General features: G+C 39.3%; 3 protein-coding genes across 7 annotated transcripts; 2 read left to right on the forward strand and 1 right to left on the reverse strand.

Annotated features, from left to right (window-relative positions):
• On the reverse strand, positions 1 to 1,711 carry LOC106744181 (protein lethal(2)essential for life-like). The gene has a single exon (XM_014618678.1). It carries the CDS (start codon positions 1,148 to 1,150, stop codon positions 497 to 499), a length of 654 nt encoding a protein of 217 aa, XP_014474164.1. The 5' UTR covers positions 1,151 to 1,711; the 3' UTR covers positions 1 to 496.
• A 1,642-nt stretch (positions 1,712 to 3,353) lies between these two features.
• On the forward strand, positions 3,354 to 5,173 carry LOC106744174 (protein lethal(2)essential for life-like). Its single transcript, XM_014618670.1, has 2 exons — positions 3,354 to 3,763; positions 4,511 to 5,173. The coding sequence occupies exons 1-2, from the start codon at positions 3,448 to 3,450 to the stop codon at positions 4,744 to 4,746; spliced, it is 552 nt and encodes a 183-aa protein (XP_014474156.1). The 5' UTR covers positions 3,354 to 3,447; the 3' UTR covers positions 4,747 to 5,173.
• Positions 5,174 to 5,926: 753 nt separating this feature from the next.
• On the forward strand, positions 5,927 to 20,672 carry LOC106744189 (DEP domain-containing protein 5). 5 transcript variants are annotated; one of them, XM_014618686.1, is made up of 25 exons: positions 5,927 to 6,053; positions 6,474 to 6,848; positions 6,912 to 7,037; positions 7,101 to 7,572; positions 7,630 to 7,826; positions 7,895 to 8,178; positions 8,301 to 8,527; positions 8,593 to 8,811; positions 8,897 to 9,058; positions 9,255 to 9,401; positions 10,573 to 10,581; positions 12,626 to 12,843; positions 12,909 to 13,114; positions 13,397 to 13,571; positions 13,636 to 13,836; positions 15,290 to 15,385; positions 16,070 to 16,143; positions 18,158 to 18,277; positions 18,774 to 18,981; positions 19,041 to 19,149; positions 19,206 to 19,415; positions 19,474 to 19,628; positions 19,691 to 19,859; positions 19,926 to 20,242; positions 20,306 to 20,672. In XM_014618686.1, exons 2-25 carry the CDS (start codon positions 6,498 to 6,500, stop codon positions 20,501 to 20,503), a joined length of 4,650 nt encoding a protein of 1,549 aa, XP_014474172.1. In that variant the 5' UTR covers positions 5,927 to 6,053; positions 6,474 to 6,497; the 3' UTR covers positions 20,504 to 20,672. The 5 variants fall into 5 exon arrangements, with proteins under 5 accessions (XP_014474172.1, XP_014474174.1, XP_014474176.1 ...); XM_014618688.1 differs by having other exon boundaries at positions 19,971 to 20,242; XM_014618690.1 differs by lacking the exons at positions 15,290 to 15,385; positions 16,070 to 16,143 and adding an exon at positions 17,275 to 17,345.
• The last annotated feature ends 87 nt before the right edge of the window (positions 20,673 to 20,759 follow it).

Here is a 20,759-nt window from a genome sequence, read left to right on the forward strand (position 1 = left end):
CGTAAAGGTAATAAAGGATGATAAAAAATAAGTTTGAGAATAACACTTACTTTTTATTTAAACATCAATACAAACGCTATGAAATATTTATTAAATTACGGTGGATGCGGAGATATAGAGTCGAATACAAAGGAGTATCGCGTGAAAATTTCTCGCTCACGAGTATAAATCTAGTTAACTGAATGTATTACGCGAACAATGATCCCGCGATCGCGAAGGAAACATTGCTCTCGAAGATAAAAGATACGTATAATCCAAAGAATACGCAAGGGGAGCTTCCGAAACACTTGGTTATCAGCCAACGACGAGAGCGATGTATTACAAAGCTCGGTGTAACAGCCTCAATACGTAGTGATTACAATTCTCGATCGCATTCAAAAGAATGTGTTATTGAACATCGTTGCGATCGAACGACTCAAGGAAACATCAAGAAAACTCTGTAAGGCAGTACCGTATGAACGACAATAAAGTATGAATGCGTGTGTGATCGAGTCCACTACTTCTCGGGCTTGGTTCCCTCCTCCTGGCCCCGCGTCGTCAACTCCTCCCTGATTTCGTTCTCGACGGTCTTCCCGGTGCTGGACGTGGTCGCTTCGGTCGCTTCGCCATCGCCCGTGCGAAGTGCCGGCTGGCCAGTCTGCTGAATCTTGATCACCTTCGGCTTCTCAGGTTCCTTCTTCAGCGGCGCCGTGATAATCAGTATACCATCTGAGGATATGGTCGATGATACCTGGTCGAGATTCGCTCGATCCGGCAGCAGGTACTTCCTCAGAAACTGACGCGAAATGCTCCCGTGCTCGTCTGGCTTCTCCTCGTGCTTGGCTTCGACAACAATGCAACGACCAACCACCTTGACGGTAATTTCCTCTGGCTTGAACTGCCGTACGTCAATAATGACCTTAAAGTTGTCATTGTCGGAGGCAATGCCCATCATGGCGGCGCCGTCCTTGCGACGCGTCACATCCATCCAGGGCCGGTAGTAAAAGTCCAAAACCGTTTGATCTCGCAAGCTCGGATAATAACGGTCGAAAGGACGCGAGAGGATAGACTCGCCAGGGTTGAAGCCTGCGAAGGCGAGATTCTGATCCATCATACGATGATGGGGACGATCAGTCCACCAGGCCGACAACAGCAACGGTAGTAGATACATGGTTCTCTCTCTCTCTCTCTCTCTCTCTGTCTTCTCGCTTAGGAAAGTAATCGACTTTCTTGCCTTGCTAATACACAGGCGGATAAAAAGGTACTCTCGTTACACTCGCTCGGGGCTTAGTTTTTACAACTGCTGCGGGGGTCGTCGCGGCCGCTATTTATGTCGAACCGATTTCGGCTTGGTGGGGAGTCTGATTACGGTACGTTATGTGATGACTTCGAGAACTTACTGCGGATGGAAGTTGCAGCTGAATTCTCTCTCTCTCTCTCTCTCTCTGCGCAACCCTCTCCCGGTCTCTAATCAACGTTCAATGCTGGACGGAGATATGCTTGACGCTGTCCTATTCTTATGTTTTACATCGTTAGCTATCGGTTCAAACTTCAGCGCAGTAACGTGTAGCAACGTGTTTCGATTCTTCCCTCGGAAACTTCGAAATCTTCCGTGAAGCTCTCTTTCGATCGAGTTGCTACGTTATATGTTCGCACAATGTCGTACTTGCTAATTTTCAATCGCACAGTCTGCGTAAAAAATACATGTTGAAAATTTTCCGGAAAAGGATCCAAAATTAAACGGAACAGTCGTATTTCTGAAAATGCATATAAAATGGTAGAGCCACGTCAACACCTTCGACAGAATGATACCTATATTACGTAACCCGCTGCTGTTTGTTAGCAAAACAAGTTACAGCTGACGTGGAGCTGATACGATGACACGAAGCTCTAATCGTTTTATAATATTATGCCGTATATCCCTAAATAGATATCAGATGATGTGCATTTGATCGAAAAGTCCTGTCGGTTTATAAACAATGGCAATATTGCTCATTCCGCAAATTTTAATCCGCGAATTAGCAGACGGACTTTGACAATATTTACGTCGTTATGTTAATTCCCTTTCACACGATATATTGAGATATTCCCTTGTGAAAAAAAAACTCAATATAAATATTGAAGTTTGGTAAGAAAAAGAATTTTATTTTAATCCTCCCAGGTTAATATTTCAGAAGGAAACGAAAAATGCTTAAGAGAAAGGTTGTATGGTTTAGAGGAGGACATCGGAGGATGATCTTGCTCTTCTTATCGAAGATGACGTTGTTCAAAGGTCATTTCAAGGTCAACTTCGTTTTTTAAAATAAAATCATTGTTTTTTTTTTTTAGCATAAATCGATTCCTCTGTTCATTTTATTTATAAAAGTACTAGGACGATGTCATCTAAATACTTTCCGGGTTATTTTACTTTTTATTTTGAATTCTATTTTTTTCAGTACGAGATATGAAATATCTCATAAAATATTCACTTTTTCATAACATCACCTTAACACTGTTTTTACATAATAATATGAGATAAACCGATTACTGATACAAATCATTGCACATTGGTGCATCGGTGCGTTTGCAAAATACAAAAATTTTTTTCTAAGGTTTCTCTGATTATAGCGATCGATTCCACTTGCCACTATACATACAAAAGTGTTATTAAGGTGATGATATCGAATGAGGAATATTAAAAAAAAAAATTAATATTGACCTTGAACAACGTCACCTCCGATAAGACCGAGATCATCATCCGATGTCTTCCTCTAAATCGTACAACCTTTGTATTATTAAATATTTTCCGCCGAAGGATAATTTCCTTCGGAGATATTAACCCAGAGACGATTAAAATGAAATATCCCGTATAATTTTACGAAAAGAATAAAAAATAGCCGATCACGCTTGAAAATTGCTGTCAATACTTCTGACAAGAAAATATATGGGCGATATTCTTATCCGCGGTCTGCGCAATTGTATGCGAAAAATATTTTTTCCGCGAAGCGTATGTATCATACAAATATTGTCTCACGTAAGTGTTTCAGCTGTTGTTCCTTCAGGTGCCGTAATTAATGATGATTCATATATTCAGCGTAAATATATGTATATTCACATGTGTTATATATCATTAAACTTTCGACGTTCAAGAATGACATACTAGGATGAATCACGTTTTACTTTTGTTGCTTTTATTAGAAATTATTTTATCGCACTGTCACGATTCAATTAATATGTGTCATTTGATTTTACGCTTTATTCCGCAACTTAAAAATCACTACCTGTTGTCGAGTAATAACTTCCCGAATCTTCCGGAAAATTTCGATAAATTTTCTCGACGTCTGTATGCGCTTGCGTGCAATAGTACAATCGTCGCGAATATAAACACTCTAGCAACGCGATCACGATCAGTAGAGAAACGACTGTCGTTGAGACTGGCCGCGTGATCCGTTTCACACTTGAAAGTTTGTGCAAAATTGAATCGACGAAATGAGCAGATTCAGGGTGTCGCTGTTTCCGAAATTATTTTCTTACTGGTGGGAAACTCTGGAACGGCCGCATCATCGCTTCCTGGACCAGCGGATTACGATGAAGCTGCATCCCGATCACTTCTTCGCACCATTGGTATTTGACGGTTTCGACAACAAGTTCGAGAGACAGATGGAGAGATTCTCTCGACCGTGGAGCGAGTTTCTGCGCGAATGGTCCGTCGTGAAGAACAATTTCCAGGTGTCTCTGGACGTGCAAGAGTTCAAACCTGATGAAATCAATGTCAAATTGAAGAACAATTTCATCATTGTCGAAGGTGAGAGGGAATCTTGTTCGAAAAGACAAAAAATCGAATTGTTTAATGAAAATATTTATCATACAAAGAGTGTGTCGAATTGGCTTCTAACATCCAAGACAAATTGCACCATTAGTTGCAACAGCGCGCAAATTATTTTGGAAAAATTCAATAAATTGTACTTTTTTAATATTAAGGGTAAAAAAAAAGTATATAGGTGTTTAACAAAGTTTTTGTCATAATATGACGGTTTTCCTGATTACGCTCTCGAGTACGATGACGAAACCGGCTGACGCAACTATTTGGTTTATTTACTTCTTCAGCCGCGCATCTCGGTACATGCATTTTAATCGAAGGAGTTTGGACGAGCAAATCTCCTTTATAAATACATTGTCTGACTACTTTGCACATTATTTTGCAATCTCTTTAACAATCGTTAACTGTCATACGTCAAAGTATTGATCGTCTCGCTACATTCATCCACTATAGCACGTGATGTGACAGAAATATATTTATTACGTAGCATTATTATATGAAATATTCGATATCGTTGGAATATTACCAAGATATCACAGTGATATTAAAATGCTCGCCAAAACGAATCACAAGATGAACCACGCAACGTGATCAGCTTAGTTTATTCTGGTGATATTGCAAGCCGGAAAAATGCTTATGTTCTTAATTTAAGCAGTGTCGATAACCGCGCGAACGTGTGTGCTCCACTTCATACCTAATATTCGTGGTATATTACGTGGAAAAATTTCGCAGGAAAGCATGAAGGAAAGGACGAGCATGGAACAATTTCCAGACATTTCGTGAGGAAATACATGGTTCCGGAGCAGTGCGATCCAGAAAAGGTAACGAGTACCCTTTCTTCGGACGGCGTCCTAACAATCAACGTGCCGAGAAGATCGGAAGCTGATAAGGGAGAAAGGGTCATTGACATCGAACATACCGGGAAGTCAGAAGATGAAGCAGAAACAAAACAAGCTGCACGGGGATAATCAACAAATAATCTTAGAATATTGTTAGAGCGAGAGTAGTTGTTTATGCATAATATGCATAATTAGGTCGACATATTATCACGTATATTTTACATCATGTATCATGTGAAAAATCACATTTTTCATTGGTCAAATTTATAATGGATTCAAACTAGTGCGATCAAAATATAAAAATCATGTAAGTCTATATTTAAGTCATTCGATATATATTTCATAAACTTGTGTGTTATATATAACGCGAGAAACTAATCTCTTGATTTCAATTTATAGAGCCGATATATATAGTAAACATTATTATTTATAGGTTAGCAGATCGTAGATAAAGTGTATAATAATGGTCACACGAAATGAAGAGTATGTAATTAGTGTAGATAAAAAGATAGAATATAAAAATTATAAATTTAATAAAGCAAACGGTGGTTTCCAACCCTCCATGTGATTCACTGTTTTTCGCTAACGCCATATGATTCGTCGGTCACTTCGATGAACAAAACCACTTATCTCGCTGTGTATAAGTAAAAAAAATATTTTGATATTCCAGATTTCTATATAAGTGTTTAAGAGGGTAGTCTGCAGAATGCTTATTTGGGGGGGGGGGGATTAAAGCAAGTGTACGAGTCTTGCACACATATTTATTCAAGAATAAAAATATTTCTGCGATTTGGCAAAAGATGCATTAGTAATCGCATTTTTGATGGTTAAAGAGCCCACGAGAAATAAAATACACGTCACTGATTGATCATACGATTCTCACAGTCGTTCTACTCATCAGAAACAGCAGAAAATTCTTAATACTAATGAGTGGCTGTAATCCGAACTAAGATAAAAGAAAAATATTAGACATTGTTAAAATGGCAGTGATTTGAAAAGTAGGCATCGATTTTACAACAAAATTTGACAGCTATAAATAAATAGTAAGGATACCGTACGGCAACACACAAAGAAAAACGTGAGCGCGGCTGGTACACTATTCTTCTGGCTTTTGCGGGCCGTTTGCGACATATAGGGAGAATTGATAAAAAAGCAGCAGCCAATCAGAATTCACGCTGACAGTTTCTGCTTTATCTAGCTTACTGCCAGCGCGAATTCTGATTGGCTGCTGCTTTTCTCAAGGTATAAACTCTCCCTGGGCCCAAATAGCGCTAACAGCGTCTCCCCGAATGCATAAACGTGACCGCTCGAACGCACCCTAAATCTCGAGAAAGAGAGAAAAACCAGTGCAAGGCGGTAGAAATAGCGAGAGAGAACAGATCACACTCCTTGAACTAGTGCAGCCAGTCCAGGAACGGGAGACGAATCCTTCTTATGTAAATAGAAAGAATCTCTGTTATGTTCAGCTACGCCGTAAAAGAAATATTTTCACAAGACGATAATATCTAACAGACATTATCTTTACAGATAATATCTAACGTATTCTCTCTTATTTTATCAAGATGAGGCAGTTTAATTTTTTAATCTCACATTTCAATACAAGATTTATTAGCATTAGATGACTTGCAGAGGTTATCAAAATCATAGATTGTGATTTACTGATTTACACGCAGAGTAGCTTAAAAATTGAATGCTTAAAATAAGAATCTAAATAATTCTCCTTTATAATTTATTTAATATAAAGCAGCCGTTTCTTATATTGTGAGATATAACAAATGTCAGGTCGTTTGGTTATTATCACGCCAAGATGGAACATCCAAGCATTTCTTCTGACAAAACAACAATTTGACTTACAGATTGCAGATCATGTTGGACGAAACATGAAGCTCTTCAAGCTAATAGTACATCAGAAAAATTTTAGCGGAGAGGATTTGATAATTAATCCTAAAGATTATCCCGGCATAAAAACTGGCGATGTTGTTGAAATCTACCATCCGGAGGATGAATTTAGTCGCCTGCTGTTGCAAGTCACCTCCTTCAAGGAGGATCTTCAAGGACGCGAAACTATCAGTGTGGAAAATAATGTAGCGACAATGTTCCAATTGAGAACGTTTGCAGATGTATATATGAACATAGTAAATCCAGAAGACGTAGCTCTGGATTCTATAGAGCTAACTTTCAAGGACCAATACATGGGACGTAGTGAGATGTGGCGTCTGAAGAACAGCTTGGTATTTATTGCACATTAATGTTTACCATTGACTTATCCATATAGCTGTACAATTCTCCCGCAGGTAAATACTTGCGTTTATATCAATAAGAAGATAGAGTTTTGCGGCGGTAGTATACGTTGCCAAGTGTATGAGATGTGGTCACAGGGTGACCGTGTTGCTTGCGGCGTTATAACCGATGACACCAAGGTTTGTGCAAAGATACCGCAGTTACCGATTCAATATCGATTCAAAAACAAATATAATATTTAGGTGGTATTTCGATCTTCCACGAGCATGGTGTATCTTTTCATCCAAATGAGCTCTGAAATGTGGGACTTTGACATACACGGGGACCTGTACTTTGAGAAAGCAGTCAACGGATTCTTGGCCGATTTATTTCAAAAGTGGAAGAAGAACGGCAGCAATCACGAAGTGACGATCGTATTCTTCTCGAGAACATTCTACAATGCTACCAGCCTGGAGGAATTCCCGAATCATATGAGAGAGTGTTTGCAGCATGATTACAGAGGGAGATTTTACGAAGATTTTTACAGAGTTGCGGTACAGAACGAGAGATTTGAGGATTGGAGTAACGTTCTGGTGCAGTTACGCAAATTATTCACCGATTATCAAAAGATAGTTTTGGAGTATCACCAAAAAACAGATGTTACTATGCCGAAAGCGATCAATTCCACTGCCGCGCAGGGCAACTTTTTGGAAGTGTTAAACATGTCCCTGAACGGTAAGCACCGAGTGCATGAGAGTATCGTAAACTATTTCCAGCTGATCTTATTTTTAGTGTTCGAGAAGCATTACTTGGATCGCAGTTTCGACAGGACTGGCCAGTTGTCGGTGGTGATCACACCTGGTGTCGGAGTGTTTGAAGTTGACAGGGAGCTGACAAATGTGACGAAGCAAAGAATCATCGACAACGGTGTGGGCAGCGATTTGGTCTGCGTCGGAGAGCAACCCCTTCACGCGGTCCCCCTGTTAAAGGTACACGTCTCGCGGTTTTCTTTCTTTTGCAGAAAAAAAATAAAAAAAATAACGCACAGGAATTGTAGTTTCATAATAAGGACTCTTCCGTGAACGCGCCGGACGACTATAGCATGCCTCACTGGATAAATCTTAGTTTTTATTCGACAAATAAGAAAATCCCCTATTCTACCTTTATACCGCGAATAAAACTGCCGCAAAGAGTGGCGAGGCATTCGACGGATAATGGAAAACTACATTGCAAAAGCAAGCTACTGCAGGAAGATCCGCGAGAGTGTCTGCATAATACCTTATTCGACTATGACGCTTATGACGCGCAAGTATTTCAATTGCCAACAGTTCATACTTCAAGGTGAATAAAACTTTGTCCGCTCTTTCTTTGCCTGTCTGAGATATCGTAATATCCGTCTTGAAAAGTAGACGCTTATAATGAAAATTTCGCGTACGTACGTTGAGTAGATAATTTCTTTTCAGTGTGCAAAGGATAAGTACAAGAACGAAGAAGACGAGTGTGGCGTGCCTCGAAACTCACAACAACGGCCATTTGTTGAAACTGTTGAAACGTAAAATGTCGGATCCCGATATACATCATCCACCGCCTGAGACACATTCACCGCCAGTTGTCGCGTTACGTAGCGCAGCGATTACGATACCGCATAAAACAGACGACGATAATAATGAATCTAACGGCGATGGGACCGGTAAGCGGTAATCTTACAGATATTAATTTATTAAAAATAACTGCGATAAAATTGTACGCTCAAAGGTACGTCCAGAACACCGGTCAAGAGTGATTTAACAGATTCGGAGATATCTCCGCCGTTTAGGCCTGTCGTCGGTAGTGCTGGTAGCCCAACAAACTCAATTTCTCAACCAACAAATATACTTAGGCCTAGTAGAGCACTGATCAATCCTTTCGACCCATCGCACGTTACCATAAAACTTACCAGCAATAGACGGAGGTGGACTCATATCTTTCCAAAGGGTAATTATCGACTTCCATTTCTTTATTTAATCTATCACAACTTACATGTAATAATGTCGTATGTGTGACAAATTGATTATTGTAGGACCTACAGGCGTATTAATACAACAGCATCACTATCAAGCCGTTCCAACGCAGACATGTTCGGAGACGCAAAACGAGGCTACCTCGTCTACTGTAAGTGGGTCTCCGATGGAAGTAGGAACGAATCAAATTTCAAGATCGGCATCTCAAACAGGATTTCAAGGTCGTTAGTAGTCGCTAATATCATGAAATTAAGGCTGACGCTTATAGCGCTGTGAGTTCCTATCTTTCTTTCGTATATAATAAAGATGCATACAGCGCTATAAGCACGAATCGGACCGCAGCCTAAGTCATTGCGTTAAAATATATAAGATAAAGACAACGTATGCTAAGATAATGAAGCTTATGTTTCTCTATAGACACGAAAGGCAAGCCACTGCGATCGAATTCCTCGATAACTAATGGAGATAAAGCTGGAAATGCTTCTTCAGCTATAGCGAATAAGAGTTTGACTCTCTTATGGGGTGCCACTGGCGAACAAGAATGGACACCTGCTCTAACAACAGGTTTGCTCGACTGCTTCTGACAATGATTTTAATTTTTATGTACTTTTAATTTTGCAGAAAATATCAGAGAGAGAGAGAGAGATTCTTAGAATTGTTATATATATATATATATATAATGATTTCACAATATATATATATGTATATATACATATAATTTTTTTTGTTTCAAACCAAATATGTGTAACAAAGTTATCGATAAACTTACAAGTTAAAAGAGGGAAAACTCTTAAATAATCTGATATTTGAAGATCCTTTTATTTAACTGAATAACAAAATACTTGCATTACATAACAATTGTATTCAATGAGAGATGAATGTTGTATCCAAAAATTATATAATGCTGCTTGTGCGTATATTGTGCTTTAATCGATTTAATTAATTTTTATATAATTTTGATAATACAAATGTACTAGAGTATAACAAGCAGGAGTGGTGCCCCATGGTTTTGGCTTCAAGTTATAGTGTGGCTTTGGATAATTCAAATTAATTGCCTCTTTTGTCGTGTTTCGTATAAAAGTAACATTTACGAACATGTAAAACCGTTGATTTTTTTTTTAAATCAGCGTTTAAATCAGCGATAATAATAACACAATTAGAATGAAACGTTTGGATACATACGTTTAATATTGAACACCAAGAGGATCAGATGTTATATAACGAAAGACTAAAAATACTTAAAAATCATACTCTAAATATACAAAACATCATAATGTACAAAATATTGTTGTTTTATCATAAAATTCTACGTACACACGGGGAATACCTCCAATGATGCTTGTCTTTTGCAACTTCCCTTTTACAGAGGTTCTATTCTTTTGTCATATTGATTTCACGTTTGTTTCACGAATAAGAGATTTTTTTTCTTTTTTTTTTTTTTTCCTTTATATCAGCTCAGCTTAACGCAATCTCATTTCTCAAAAAATCCTATCTGTGTATCATAGGATAATTACATCCGGGGCAACACATCCTTCATATGTCTACGAGAGGTTTACAAAACATATTTTCATTCTTAAATACATCAGTATTTATTTCTACGAGACCATTGACCATCAGTACAAATAATGTTGTTACGTTTATTTCCATGCTATGGTACGTCTTATTGGGATGCAACGCTGGACGCATTGATACATGTGTGATGTACAACTATGATGTCACTTGCGCTGTTTTACAGCAATCATAGGTTAGCGCCACACACTATTAGGGATTGACCCGGTTATGGTATACATTTTGTACGCACTAGGGACGTTAGTTTTAAGTTGAAACTGTCTCGGTAATTCTTCATCGTTCTTCTTCTAATTGTTTCTCTACACTCTATATTCTGTGTATATATGTATAGATTTGTGTGCTGAGAGTCTTGAAAACTACTACTTTATATTTTCCATAAAGTTGACGTAGTGTAAAACGTGCATTCTCCTGCTGTTATTTTTGAATAGTGTTCTTCTTTTCTAGATTTGCTTTATATCAGTTAAAAAGTTCGGTCTGACCAAAATGACGTATTTACGTATATATGCAATACAGACAACACAATACTGTTCCTCTGCGACAACATCGATGAAGGATCATTGACATTACGACAGAGATTATTCGAATGATTTGTTTCTATCGAATGCGACGAAATCAAGTTTGAGAAATCGATTCGAACTTTTTGACTGATCAAACTGGATATTAAAGCTTGGTGTTTTCGGTATAGAAGGCTGTTGCTTTTTTTCCCCACGAGCTTCTTTCATCTATTTCACATTACTCGCCATTTATTCCTTGCAACTTTGTGCAAATGTTGCTTCTTTTTAAAGTGATATTTATGATCTACGATAGCTTACGCAAACGTCTCTTTCCGCATCTCTTTCACAATATTATTTTCCATGTTCATATATTTTCACCGGGGCAAATTGTGAGCTATATTATTTTAACCTCGGTTTTTCGCGTATTATAATATATCTGTATAATACATGGCCCTTTGTAGAACAAGCTCGACATTGTATTCTCTCTTTTTCGTAGATATCTGCAAGATAAGTGTACTTTATTGCATCTGTAGCAGAAGAAAATAACTTTATGCAGAATATTTCAGAATCATAAGGTTCGGGACTAATAAAACTCACAAGGAAAACAAAAAGTCTCTCGATAGGTCCGACCGACCAATCGCTTCAGAGAATATCGTCGTCGAAAACTTGTCTGTGTTTGTCGGGACTTTCTTCTTCCGCTTCTATGAGTTCTATATATATTGTTTTTCTTTTTTTTTTTTCCTTTATAACTCCCTGACACACTTCGCATACATATTTGTTAATAAGTCTATTTCGTCGTATAACCCAATAACGCAAAATTGAAATCACTATTCACAGACTATTTGTTATAAGCACACTAATAATTGTAAAATAGAGAGCGAAAGAGAGAAAGAGAGAAAGCATGTTTATAGATTATTAATCTTTATCATATTTAAACTGTACACGTGGTAGTAACGTGCACATGGTAGTAACGTGCAAACAAGCGTGATTGCGAAGGAGAGTGCAGTATAATTCAGCTCTCTTTTTCTAAAACGATTAAATTCACTTTTATATGTACATATGTACAGGCGCGCGTGTATAATGATAAAGATTAAATCAAATATGTAGAATGTTCGAAAAGATATTAAACTTTATATGTGTGTAAATTCAAATTTCTCTGTTTTTACAACTCCAAATTTACGAAGAATGTACTGCTCGAGTGCACCCCCCCTTCCCCCTACCCCCCCTGGAACATTCTATATATATTCGAGATGTACTATTGGTAGTTTTCGCCGTGAGGCGAAATTGAATTGTTTATATTGGTTAAAGGGCATTAAATCGACAGTACGGTAGATACTCGATAATTTGATACGTTTTTTTCCGTCTCGCGTAGGATTGGTGGAAATTGATTTATTTTTGAAATGAATACAATGGATAAATGATTAATAGTACTAAAGAATGTTGTGTATCTCGACAACTTTCTGCAACTTTCATTCACTAGCGAGTATTCCGAATATTATCGAGTGTCTACTCTTTGCGACCATGATGAAGAAAGAGATATTGAGTAAAGGACTCGTAAAAGGAGAGATCGAAGTGAAAGGAATATTTTTTGGTCGGTACCAGGAAAGAGATTACGTGACTCTCTGTGAACACATGTCCAACGATTTATCTGTTTCTTCTTCTCGCACCAATACGGTTGGAATCATTTGATGTGATGACTAATCTTTCGAAATTTTATTCGAACAGGGGTCGACTGGAAGTCGCTAACGATTCCCGCGTGTTTACCAATCACTACAGATTACTTTCCGGACAAGCGAAGTTTGCAAAATGACTACGTCGTGTCGGATTACAATCTTCTGCCGGACGACGTTAATGCCGATTTCGCCCAACAACGAGCGATATACAAGAAACCGCTCACAACCACGGAAGTGTTCAAGGAACTGGTCTCACAACGCTTGGCTCAAGTAAGACATATTTACTCACTTTTTCCATTGAGTCTCATGCGGACAATGACGAATGTGTCGTTAAGGGTTTCCAGCTGATCATTTTATCGCCGATTAACAAGAATCAAAGCAACGGGGCTGGCAGTAATGCCGCGCCTGCAATCAGCACGGTAATGCGCGGCAGGCAGACCGAGTCCGAGCCCAAGGAAGAATATTTACTTAGCATTGGCAGAATCTTTCACAAGATATCTCTGTTTGATAATTCCATCACAGTCACGAGATATCGTCCACGGTAAATATATTGTTATTAATGCACCGATCTAATTGGATGACGCGTCTTCGCGTCAATTTTTTTTTTCTCTTGTGTACGCACCGTAAACATTGCTGCAGACCTTCACGATTTCATTACGTAATACGATAGTCAAACTTTAATTAAGGGAGAGTTACCGCGCCTTTATACAATAATAATAAGAGGTATCTCTCAAAGTGTATATTTTACTGCATTTTGGAAACGCGTTGTTCCAATTACAATGCAACGAGTAAAAGAAACGTTATGGAGTTGCTACGTTTTCAGGCACCCTTATCCGCCCTTCAATATACACTATCGATATCGATTCCACGCTCCACACCACGATACGTACGAAGTGTCGTGGGTGTCCTTCACTACAGAAAAACTCGAAAATTACAACTGGAATTACTTGGACCACTATATATGCACACGAGGCCATACCGATTTCTCTTTAGTGGAGGTGAGTGAACGATCTAGCGCCCCTTTGCGAGAAAAAGTCTCACGATCTCTTCATTTCTTTCAAGGCTCTCAAGTACTGGCGATTTCGAGTATTTCTATTACCACTGCACAATTCCGCGACTCGCAAAATCTTGGAAGGTTCATCAAGGTGCGACATATACACTCCACCTAGTAATACCGAGCAAGCGTTACTGATGGATGGCTTTCTACGTTTCATCGAAGGATGGCTGAACAAAATACGACGGCCGAATCCTAATAAAAATTGGGTAATTTTCTCACTATTCCAATTTCCACAGTAGGTGTTTACACAAATGAAATTGATGGATATCACAAATTATTAATTGTATTCCGACAAGGATCTTAAGTGGGACTGTGTATAGCAGTTGTTTAACAAATCATAAAACATGTTCCAAAGAGCAGCTGTGTGATGGTAGTAATATCGCTAATAAGGAATATCTACAAAGGATTCTTTGTCATCTTTTCATTGGGAGAAATGCTCAAATGCTTGGTTCGATTCGAGCTAAGTTTTACATTAGGTCTTCATTAAATACTATGAGTTGAAAATGTGCTACTCTAACACAAATTTTTTTTGGAACATTCCATTATATATATATAGAGATAGATAGATATCTTAATTGCAGTTCTTTTATTTTATTTCTGCAACGCGTAATACTCAAAATCGCTTGATAGTTTTCGTTGTAATTTTACGCCATCTCCGAGGAGTTATTCTACATTTTATAATGATTGATATATTAAACAGACAAGAAATACTTGGACGTACGAACGAGATGCTTAGTTTCATACAAAACACACACACACGCGTACACACCAAGAAAGAATACACAAGAGACTCTTTTTTTATATATTTATAAGATAATATATGGAAGTATATAGTATATCTTTTGGAATATCTCCTCTATATTATACTTGAATGTGTTGCATGCTGTGATATTTGATTGATTTGCGCAGAATTAATTTGGATGCTTTCGTTAATTATCTATATCTTATTAACTTTCGAATTAAGCAGCCTCTCTGTCTCAGCGTATCTATCATAGCACACACACACACGCGCGCACGCACGCGCACAAACACACACACACACACACACACACAATATATATATATATAATCCTATCAGGGTAACAAATAACGATCTGACGATCTAACGTTTTTTTGTTTTTTTGTCAAGATATAGATAAAACGTGTGTAGATAAAACATCGCGACTTACTGTACAACTCACTGCTGTACAAAGACATGTATAAAGATATGAAATTAGAGTACTAATTGAAAAAAAAAAAGAGTAATGCACGGCTTTTTATAAAGCTTCTTTTGATACTTTGCATTAACGTCAGTTGTAACACACACACACACACACACACACACACACACACACACACACACACACACACACACACACACACACACACACACACACACACACACACACACGTATATATGTGGAGAGGGTATATATATACATAATTTATTTGATAATTTATTATATATGCCTACGCGATATTTGGACGACGTGCGATCGTTTCGAAACACACATGGAGGTATTTAAACACGGACAGACGTATCAGCAGCAGCTTGAAGTTACGAGATCGCGATAGGTCTACGAGCATAAAAATCCTTTGTTATTATACACGCGATAAGTAGAAGAGACTCATAGCTGGAATGTTTGTACAGGGAGGGGTATTGAGCATGATATGTTTCAGAGCCCCACAGCTCTAGGTGGTGTTCCCCCAAGAGATCCTGCCTCTCATTTGACCAGACGCAGGCACAGCACGAGCCTGATATTCCTCACTAACCAGGTACATCCTCCCCTCCTCTAGCCTCGATACACTAAGTCCAGCTGTTCATGAGACTCTCGTGCTTTCGAGTCTCTGACTAGTCAGATACGAGCAGGGCGCTGAGAAATTTCTTGAAAAAAAAAAAAAAATGTTTCTTCGATTCTACAGACTATTGTACACATTTTTTTCGAGTGACCGCGAGACGGAATGAAATTGCAACGGGGTGATTTCGCAGAAAAAGGTTCGGTCATTTCGGAGAACATCCGAGAAAGAAAAACTTGGTTAATTGTCGCACTTTTGATGAAAACTGTTTTTCACTTTACGTGAGAACGATCCTCTACCGGTGCAATTTTACACCATCTTACGAACGCTGCTTGATGTATCCGAGTTTCGATCGCTTCTTTGATACGTGTTACTTGGAATGGTCAGGCAGCTTGCCGTACATCACGATTATTGTGATCCTTGCTTGATATTTGCGTTGAATGTGCATCCATGATTTTAGCGAGCTTATCCGTTATGCGTGAGATGTTTGATTTACTTCTCTCTCTCTAACGTTACATACGATATATTTTTAGTGCCTTACGAGCGCCGTATTCTTTTAATGTTGTTAAACGTCGTTACAGTTATAGACAGATATACATCCTCACCATCACCGGCTTGATCATGTCGTTCACAGTTACCCATACGTATCATCGTACTTTCCAGACCAGTCTAGTTGGCAGCTCTCCTTTCAGGGAGCGACTCGGAAGCAACCGTCTACCAGAGAAACCGAGACCAAGGTTTGAACATGCCTACGTTGATGATTTCAGCATTGTTGCTTTGTGCCGACTTCTAACAACGTAGTTTTGCGAACTCCTTTGTTTTCAGTGGATTATTCGGAATTGATGTTTGGTGGTTTTCACTTACGCTTGGTTCATTACATGCCGCAAATATTCAATTATCTGGGCGAGACACTTGCATCGTAACGTGTGCGATTGGCTTGTTGATTTGCCGTAATATGTATTACCTCAGATTACTCCATATTCTCACCGTGCGTGGAAAATCCAAATTTTGTCTCGCTTCTCCGAAGGCGCGCCTCTAATGTTAACACGAGAGAAAGAGAGAAAGGAAGAGTGCGTAAATGCTAGAGAATTTCACGATGACGATATGGAGCATTGACTCGGCGATCGACAATCTTCCGTGACTTTAATGGAATTTTTATGTTGTTGATGCGTGGCCATGTATTAAAACGATTTCTTTTCAGTTTAACGCTTTTGGTGACAGCAGGTTGATAATCTTGTTTGAGATTCAGGCGCAACTAAAAAAGGACGCAACGGTGTACGGTCTTGAACACATTGTATATGATATTTATCGATTCTTCTTCCTTTTCTTAGTTTTCTTGTATTCTTTTATTTTCCTTTTTATTTGATTGCCCTACTTCCCCCCCCCCCCCCCCTTTTTTTTTTNGTTTGATCTGCGAAATATTTGTGCGAAATTCATCTCTTGAACATGTTAAATGCCGTTGCGCAACATACATTAAACGTAATGCTTCTCCAGTGCGATAACAAAAATTATTCCTTCACCACACTTGTAACTTATCGTGCGCTTTGATAACAACTGTCATGATGCCACGATTAATGTCCATTTTTCGTATCACTCACGTGGAGCAGGTGCGACGCATAGGAGGAAAGCGAGATAAGGTTCCGCAAAAGAGGACCCTTGTATTATAGTTTTTGTACCTTACAGCTTCTTACATCCTTTTTTTTTTGTTCGTCTTCTGGCTAATATCCGACGGAGTGTGTATACAAGCGTTTGTCAATATAAGAAAACTGAAATTCAAAGTTTTAAGTCCTCCAGAACGCTTGTACCATATTCCGCGCCGTAGAACATTTTGGTAGTGAGTGAGGGAGTGACGGGGTTCCTCTGTACAGGAGAGGCATGTAGTGAATACCGCTGCGGCTGCCCGCACGTGCCTCGACACTCCTCGCCACGTGCCAAACAGGTTGGTCTCTCTCTCTCTCTCTCTCTCTCTCTCTCTCTCTCTCTCTCTCTCTCTCNGTTTATGTATCTATCGACCCATCTCCATCCCTCTCTTCTTCCTCATTTCTTTCGATTCAAATTTACAAACGTGATGAAGCTGTTTGTGCACAAAAGTTAAAACGAATTAATTTTACTCGTGCAGCTGTAAGTGGATGCGCTGGGTTTCTTACAACTATCTTTTGAGGGTTCCTTTGGCATTGGCAGCACGCGTAAATAGCTGGAGTTACTTGTCATTAAAAAAAAATAAATATAAATAAGAAGGATCGCCTATCTTTTTTTCTTTCTTTTTTCTCTTTGTTCTTATATTTTGTACCCTTATACACACGACGTCTGCATTTGTTTCTCAGACGATCAAAAATATTATTCAACAGTACTGTAATTTGTCATTTCAATAAATCACTATGAGAAATTAGACAGCTGCGGTGTGTGAAATTTGCAAGGATTTTTTTTTATTCGGGAAACTGTAAACTTGCGAATAGATTTGCAGCTAACACTCATTGGGGTTGAAAATATTGCGCATCTGTTGTCATGGAGAATTTTACAAGAATGAGACTTGATAATGAATCGAAATAGAAGATTGCGTTAACATAAAAGAGCGTGGCTCGAGAACTTTGCTTTCGTTAACTTTTTATGTACTTGGCTACAAAATTCAAATAAGATGCGTAAACAAAAATATTTTCGGCATTATAAGTCTCGCTTTATATATTCTTGTTTTCTTGCGTTATCACCACCACTATTCATCAACGTTTTCGTTTTTCTTTGCGCGTAATGTAGATCAGGCTCCAAAGTAATGGACAGAGGACGCGTATCGCCTGCCAGTGAAGCTGTCCTGCCGTTATCGATCGAACAGCAGCAGCAACAACAACAGGATCATTTCGATGTCAACGACGACAGGTGCGAAAATATTGATTAGCTTCAACATTAAAAAATGTTAAATTCATCAAGTAGGGAGAAACTTTCAAGATATATACACGTAATTATACATGTATTGGGATGTAATCAGCCCGCAAGACTTTTCGAGTTTACACACACGTCCTCTCTCTTTTATCAAGAATAGATGATGAATTTTTCGGATGTAAGTTTTTCTAAGGAAAGGGAGACTCGCTATCCTTCTCTGATGACGTCAATTTATGGCGGAAGTAAAAGAATATAGGAAAAAAAAACCACTCGATTCAGTACAGTAGTAAAAATGTTCGGATGCCTTAAACAATTGATAAGTAAACGCGATCCATCTTTTCTCACGATTTCTGTTGCGTTAATTTTACCGCTATTTATTAATTGTTCAAGTTAACCCGTCCGAACAAGTGTGCGATGTTATTTCCACCGGAAATGATTCTCCTCGCGACGTCATATTCATGAACCTGCACAATGTGATTTGATCTGCCCGCAGTGTGAACATGGAACTGACCAAAATAAAAAGCACTGCGACAAACGTGGAAATTCTAGAGGCTATGAAGCACCAACAAACCGGTGTCGGCTTCCTAACGCAACATCCCTCGCTCCCCAGTCAAACGTTTGTTAGCGCGGACGCGATACAATGGTTAAACAATCACATAGAAGGCGGCATGGGGATCGAGCAGGGTATCAATATTATGAAAGTAAGTGTCTCGCATCGATCGATATAGCTGAGCAATATAAATTCATTTTTGTTGCGCAGAGTATGATTCAAGATAAACTAATATGCCATGCGTCCGGCGACTTCTCAAAGCCATTTGTCCTGGGCTTTTATCTGTATCATATCGTGCACGATAAGGAAAATCAAAAGGGTAAGCGGCACGAGTGGATTGTTCTTCAGTCGCCGTTTTGACTCGTTATCGATCAGCCGTAGATTATTCCGCCCCGCTCGGTGATTTGGAAAGCTTCGAAAACGAGTGGGTGGAAGTGGAGATGAGGCCGCCGAAAGGATGGTGCGAACCGACGACAATGTCATCCCCCGTGACTAGTTGCGATGCTATCGATGAATCCAACGTTCCGCCCTTTCTGAGAGACAATATCGACTTGATGGAGTCGATGGATGATAAGAGTTGGACAGGTGACAATATAATTCGTTCTTATTTCAGAGAGAAATATCTAAATCGTACCCTTTTCAGTGTACAAACATACTCACCTGGATATTGACATCAATAATAAAAGCGACAGAATCGAATGGGGCCACCTGAGGTACCAGTCCACCTATAAAGTGGATCACTCCTACGAACTCGTGGTGGAATGGGTGACATCGTCCGGCAGTATAGCAGCCGATCTGGTGAGTCCGCACACCTTACCCGTTGGAAAGATATTGTTAAACGAGCGATCCTTCCCCGCAAGATATTCGTTTGGCAACGCAAGGCGCAAATGTGCGGGATACAGATGGTGCCCGTTCCCAGCGATCTATTAGCACTGCCGTTTACTTTGAAGAGCGATCCCCTCAGAGGGCCGATCTTCATACCACTCGACACGGAGTGTTTAATGGCGAACAAACGGTATCTTTTCGAAGGTATGTACGTGCCGTACGGTCGTTCTGTCCGCGCGATGTAACAATGCAATGGAAATGCACACACAGAGTTCCGGGAGGACACGTACGCCCAAAGATTGTTTCTGTTCCAAGAAGCGATTTTGCAGAGATTCGGCTTTGTACCGTGCTTAGTCGAGAACACCGAGAACGATCATCAGTACGTTCACATCACCGGCAACGCGTTCATATTGGTACCGTCCACGGCGAGTACCCGACCGCGTCCGCGAACCGGCACCAACGTCGTTCGACGGAACACAGGACAGAAGAGATATCCGGTTCACCCGGACCAGCCTAGTCCGCACGAGGCGTACATTACGAGGCACGTCAGTGGGAAAAATAAGGATGATTACAGCATGGACAGGAAGGTGAGAGAGAGAGAGAGAGAGAGAGAGAGACGGTCGGTTATTATCGTGCTATATGTGTTTCAGATGGGCTTCCTCTGGTCCTGGAATCATATGGTCAGTCGTAAGTGGAAATCGCCATCCACACCAGCGGGAGACGAGTTGTTTCAGAAGAAAATCATACAGGATTTTCGACATTTCTGCTCAAACGGAGACAACAGGCTCAAACAGTTTTGGGAGTCTTGCTGGGAGTTGAAGGAAAAAACTTGTACAAAAGCAAAGTAGATGCGCAAGTGTTTTCGTTCGTCATCTAATTGCCGAAAATACAATTGCATACTATTATTCATAAAAGTATGTACAAATTCCTTGATTGAAATCGATTATTTTTATGAGTGTCGTCTTTCGAGAAAGAGTAGATGTATACATTGACAAATATAATTTATACGAGTAATTAGATCGAATTACGTGTATATTCTCTCAGGAAACTCCTGAGGGGAACCATCGGGGCAGTTCTTGGAATTAATTTATTTTACTCCATCTC

Source organism: Dinoponera quadriceps, unplaced genomic scaffold (assembly GCF_001313825.1).
Source record: "Dinoponera quadriceps isolate SergipeBrazil2010 unplaced genomic scaffold, ASM131382v1 scaffold707, whole genome shotgun sequence".
Classification (NCBI taxonomy): domain Eukaryota; kingdom Metazoa; phylum Arthropoda; class Insecta; order Hymenoptera; family Formicidae; genus Dinoponera; species Dinoponera quadriceps.

Bases quoted from the DNA above. Each gene is read 5' to 3' on its own strand.
- LOC106744181 (XM_014618678.1), bottom strand. From the start codon at position 1,150: ATGTATCTACTACCGTTGCTGTTGTCGGCCTGGTGGACTGATCGTCCC.
- LOC106744189 (XM_014618686.1), top strand. From the start codon at position 6,498: ATGAAGCTCTTCAAGCTAATAGTACATCAGAAAAATTTTAGCGGAGAG. The intron at 8,179-8,300 runs GTGAATAAAACT...ATTTCTTTTCAG, and splicing joins CCAACAGTTCATACTTCAAG to TGTGCAAAGGATAAGTACAA. The intron at 19,629-19,690 runs GTGAGTCCGCAC...CTTCCCCGCAAG, and splicing joins GCAGTATAGCAGCCGATCTG to ATATTCGTTTGGCAACGCAA.
- LOC106744174 (XM_014618670.1), top strand. From the start codon at position 3,448: ATGAGCAGATTCAGGGTGTCGCTGTTTCCGAAATTATTTTCTTACTGG. The intron at 3,764-4,510 runs GTGAGAGGGAAT...AAAATTTCGCAG, and splicing joins CAATTTCATCATTGTCGAAG to GAAAGCATGAAGGAAAGGAC.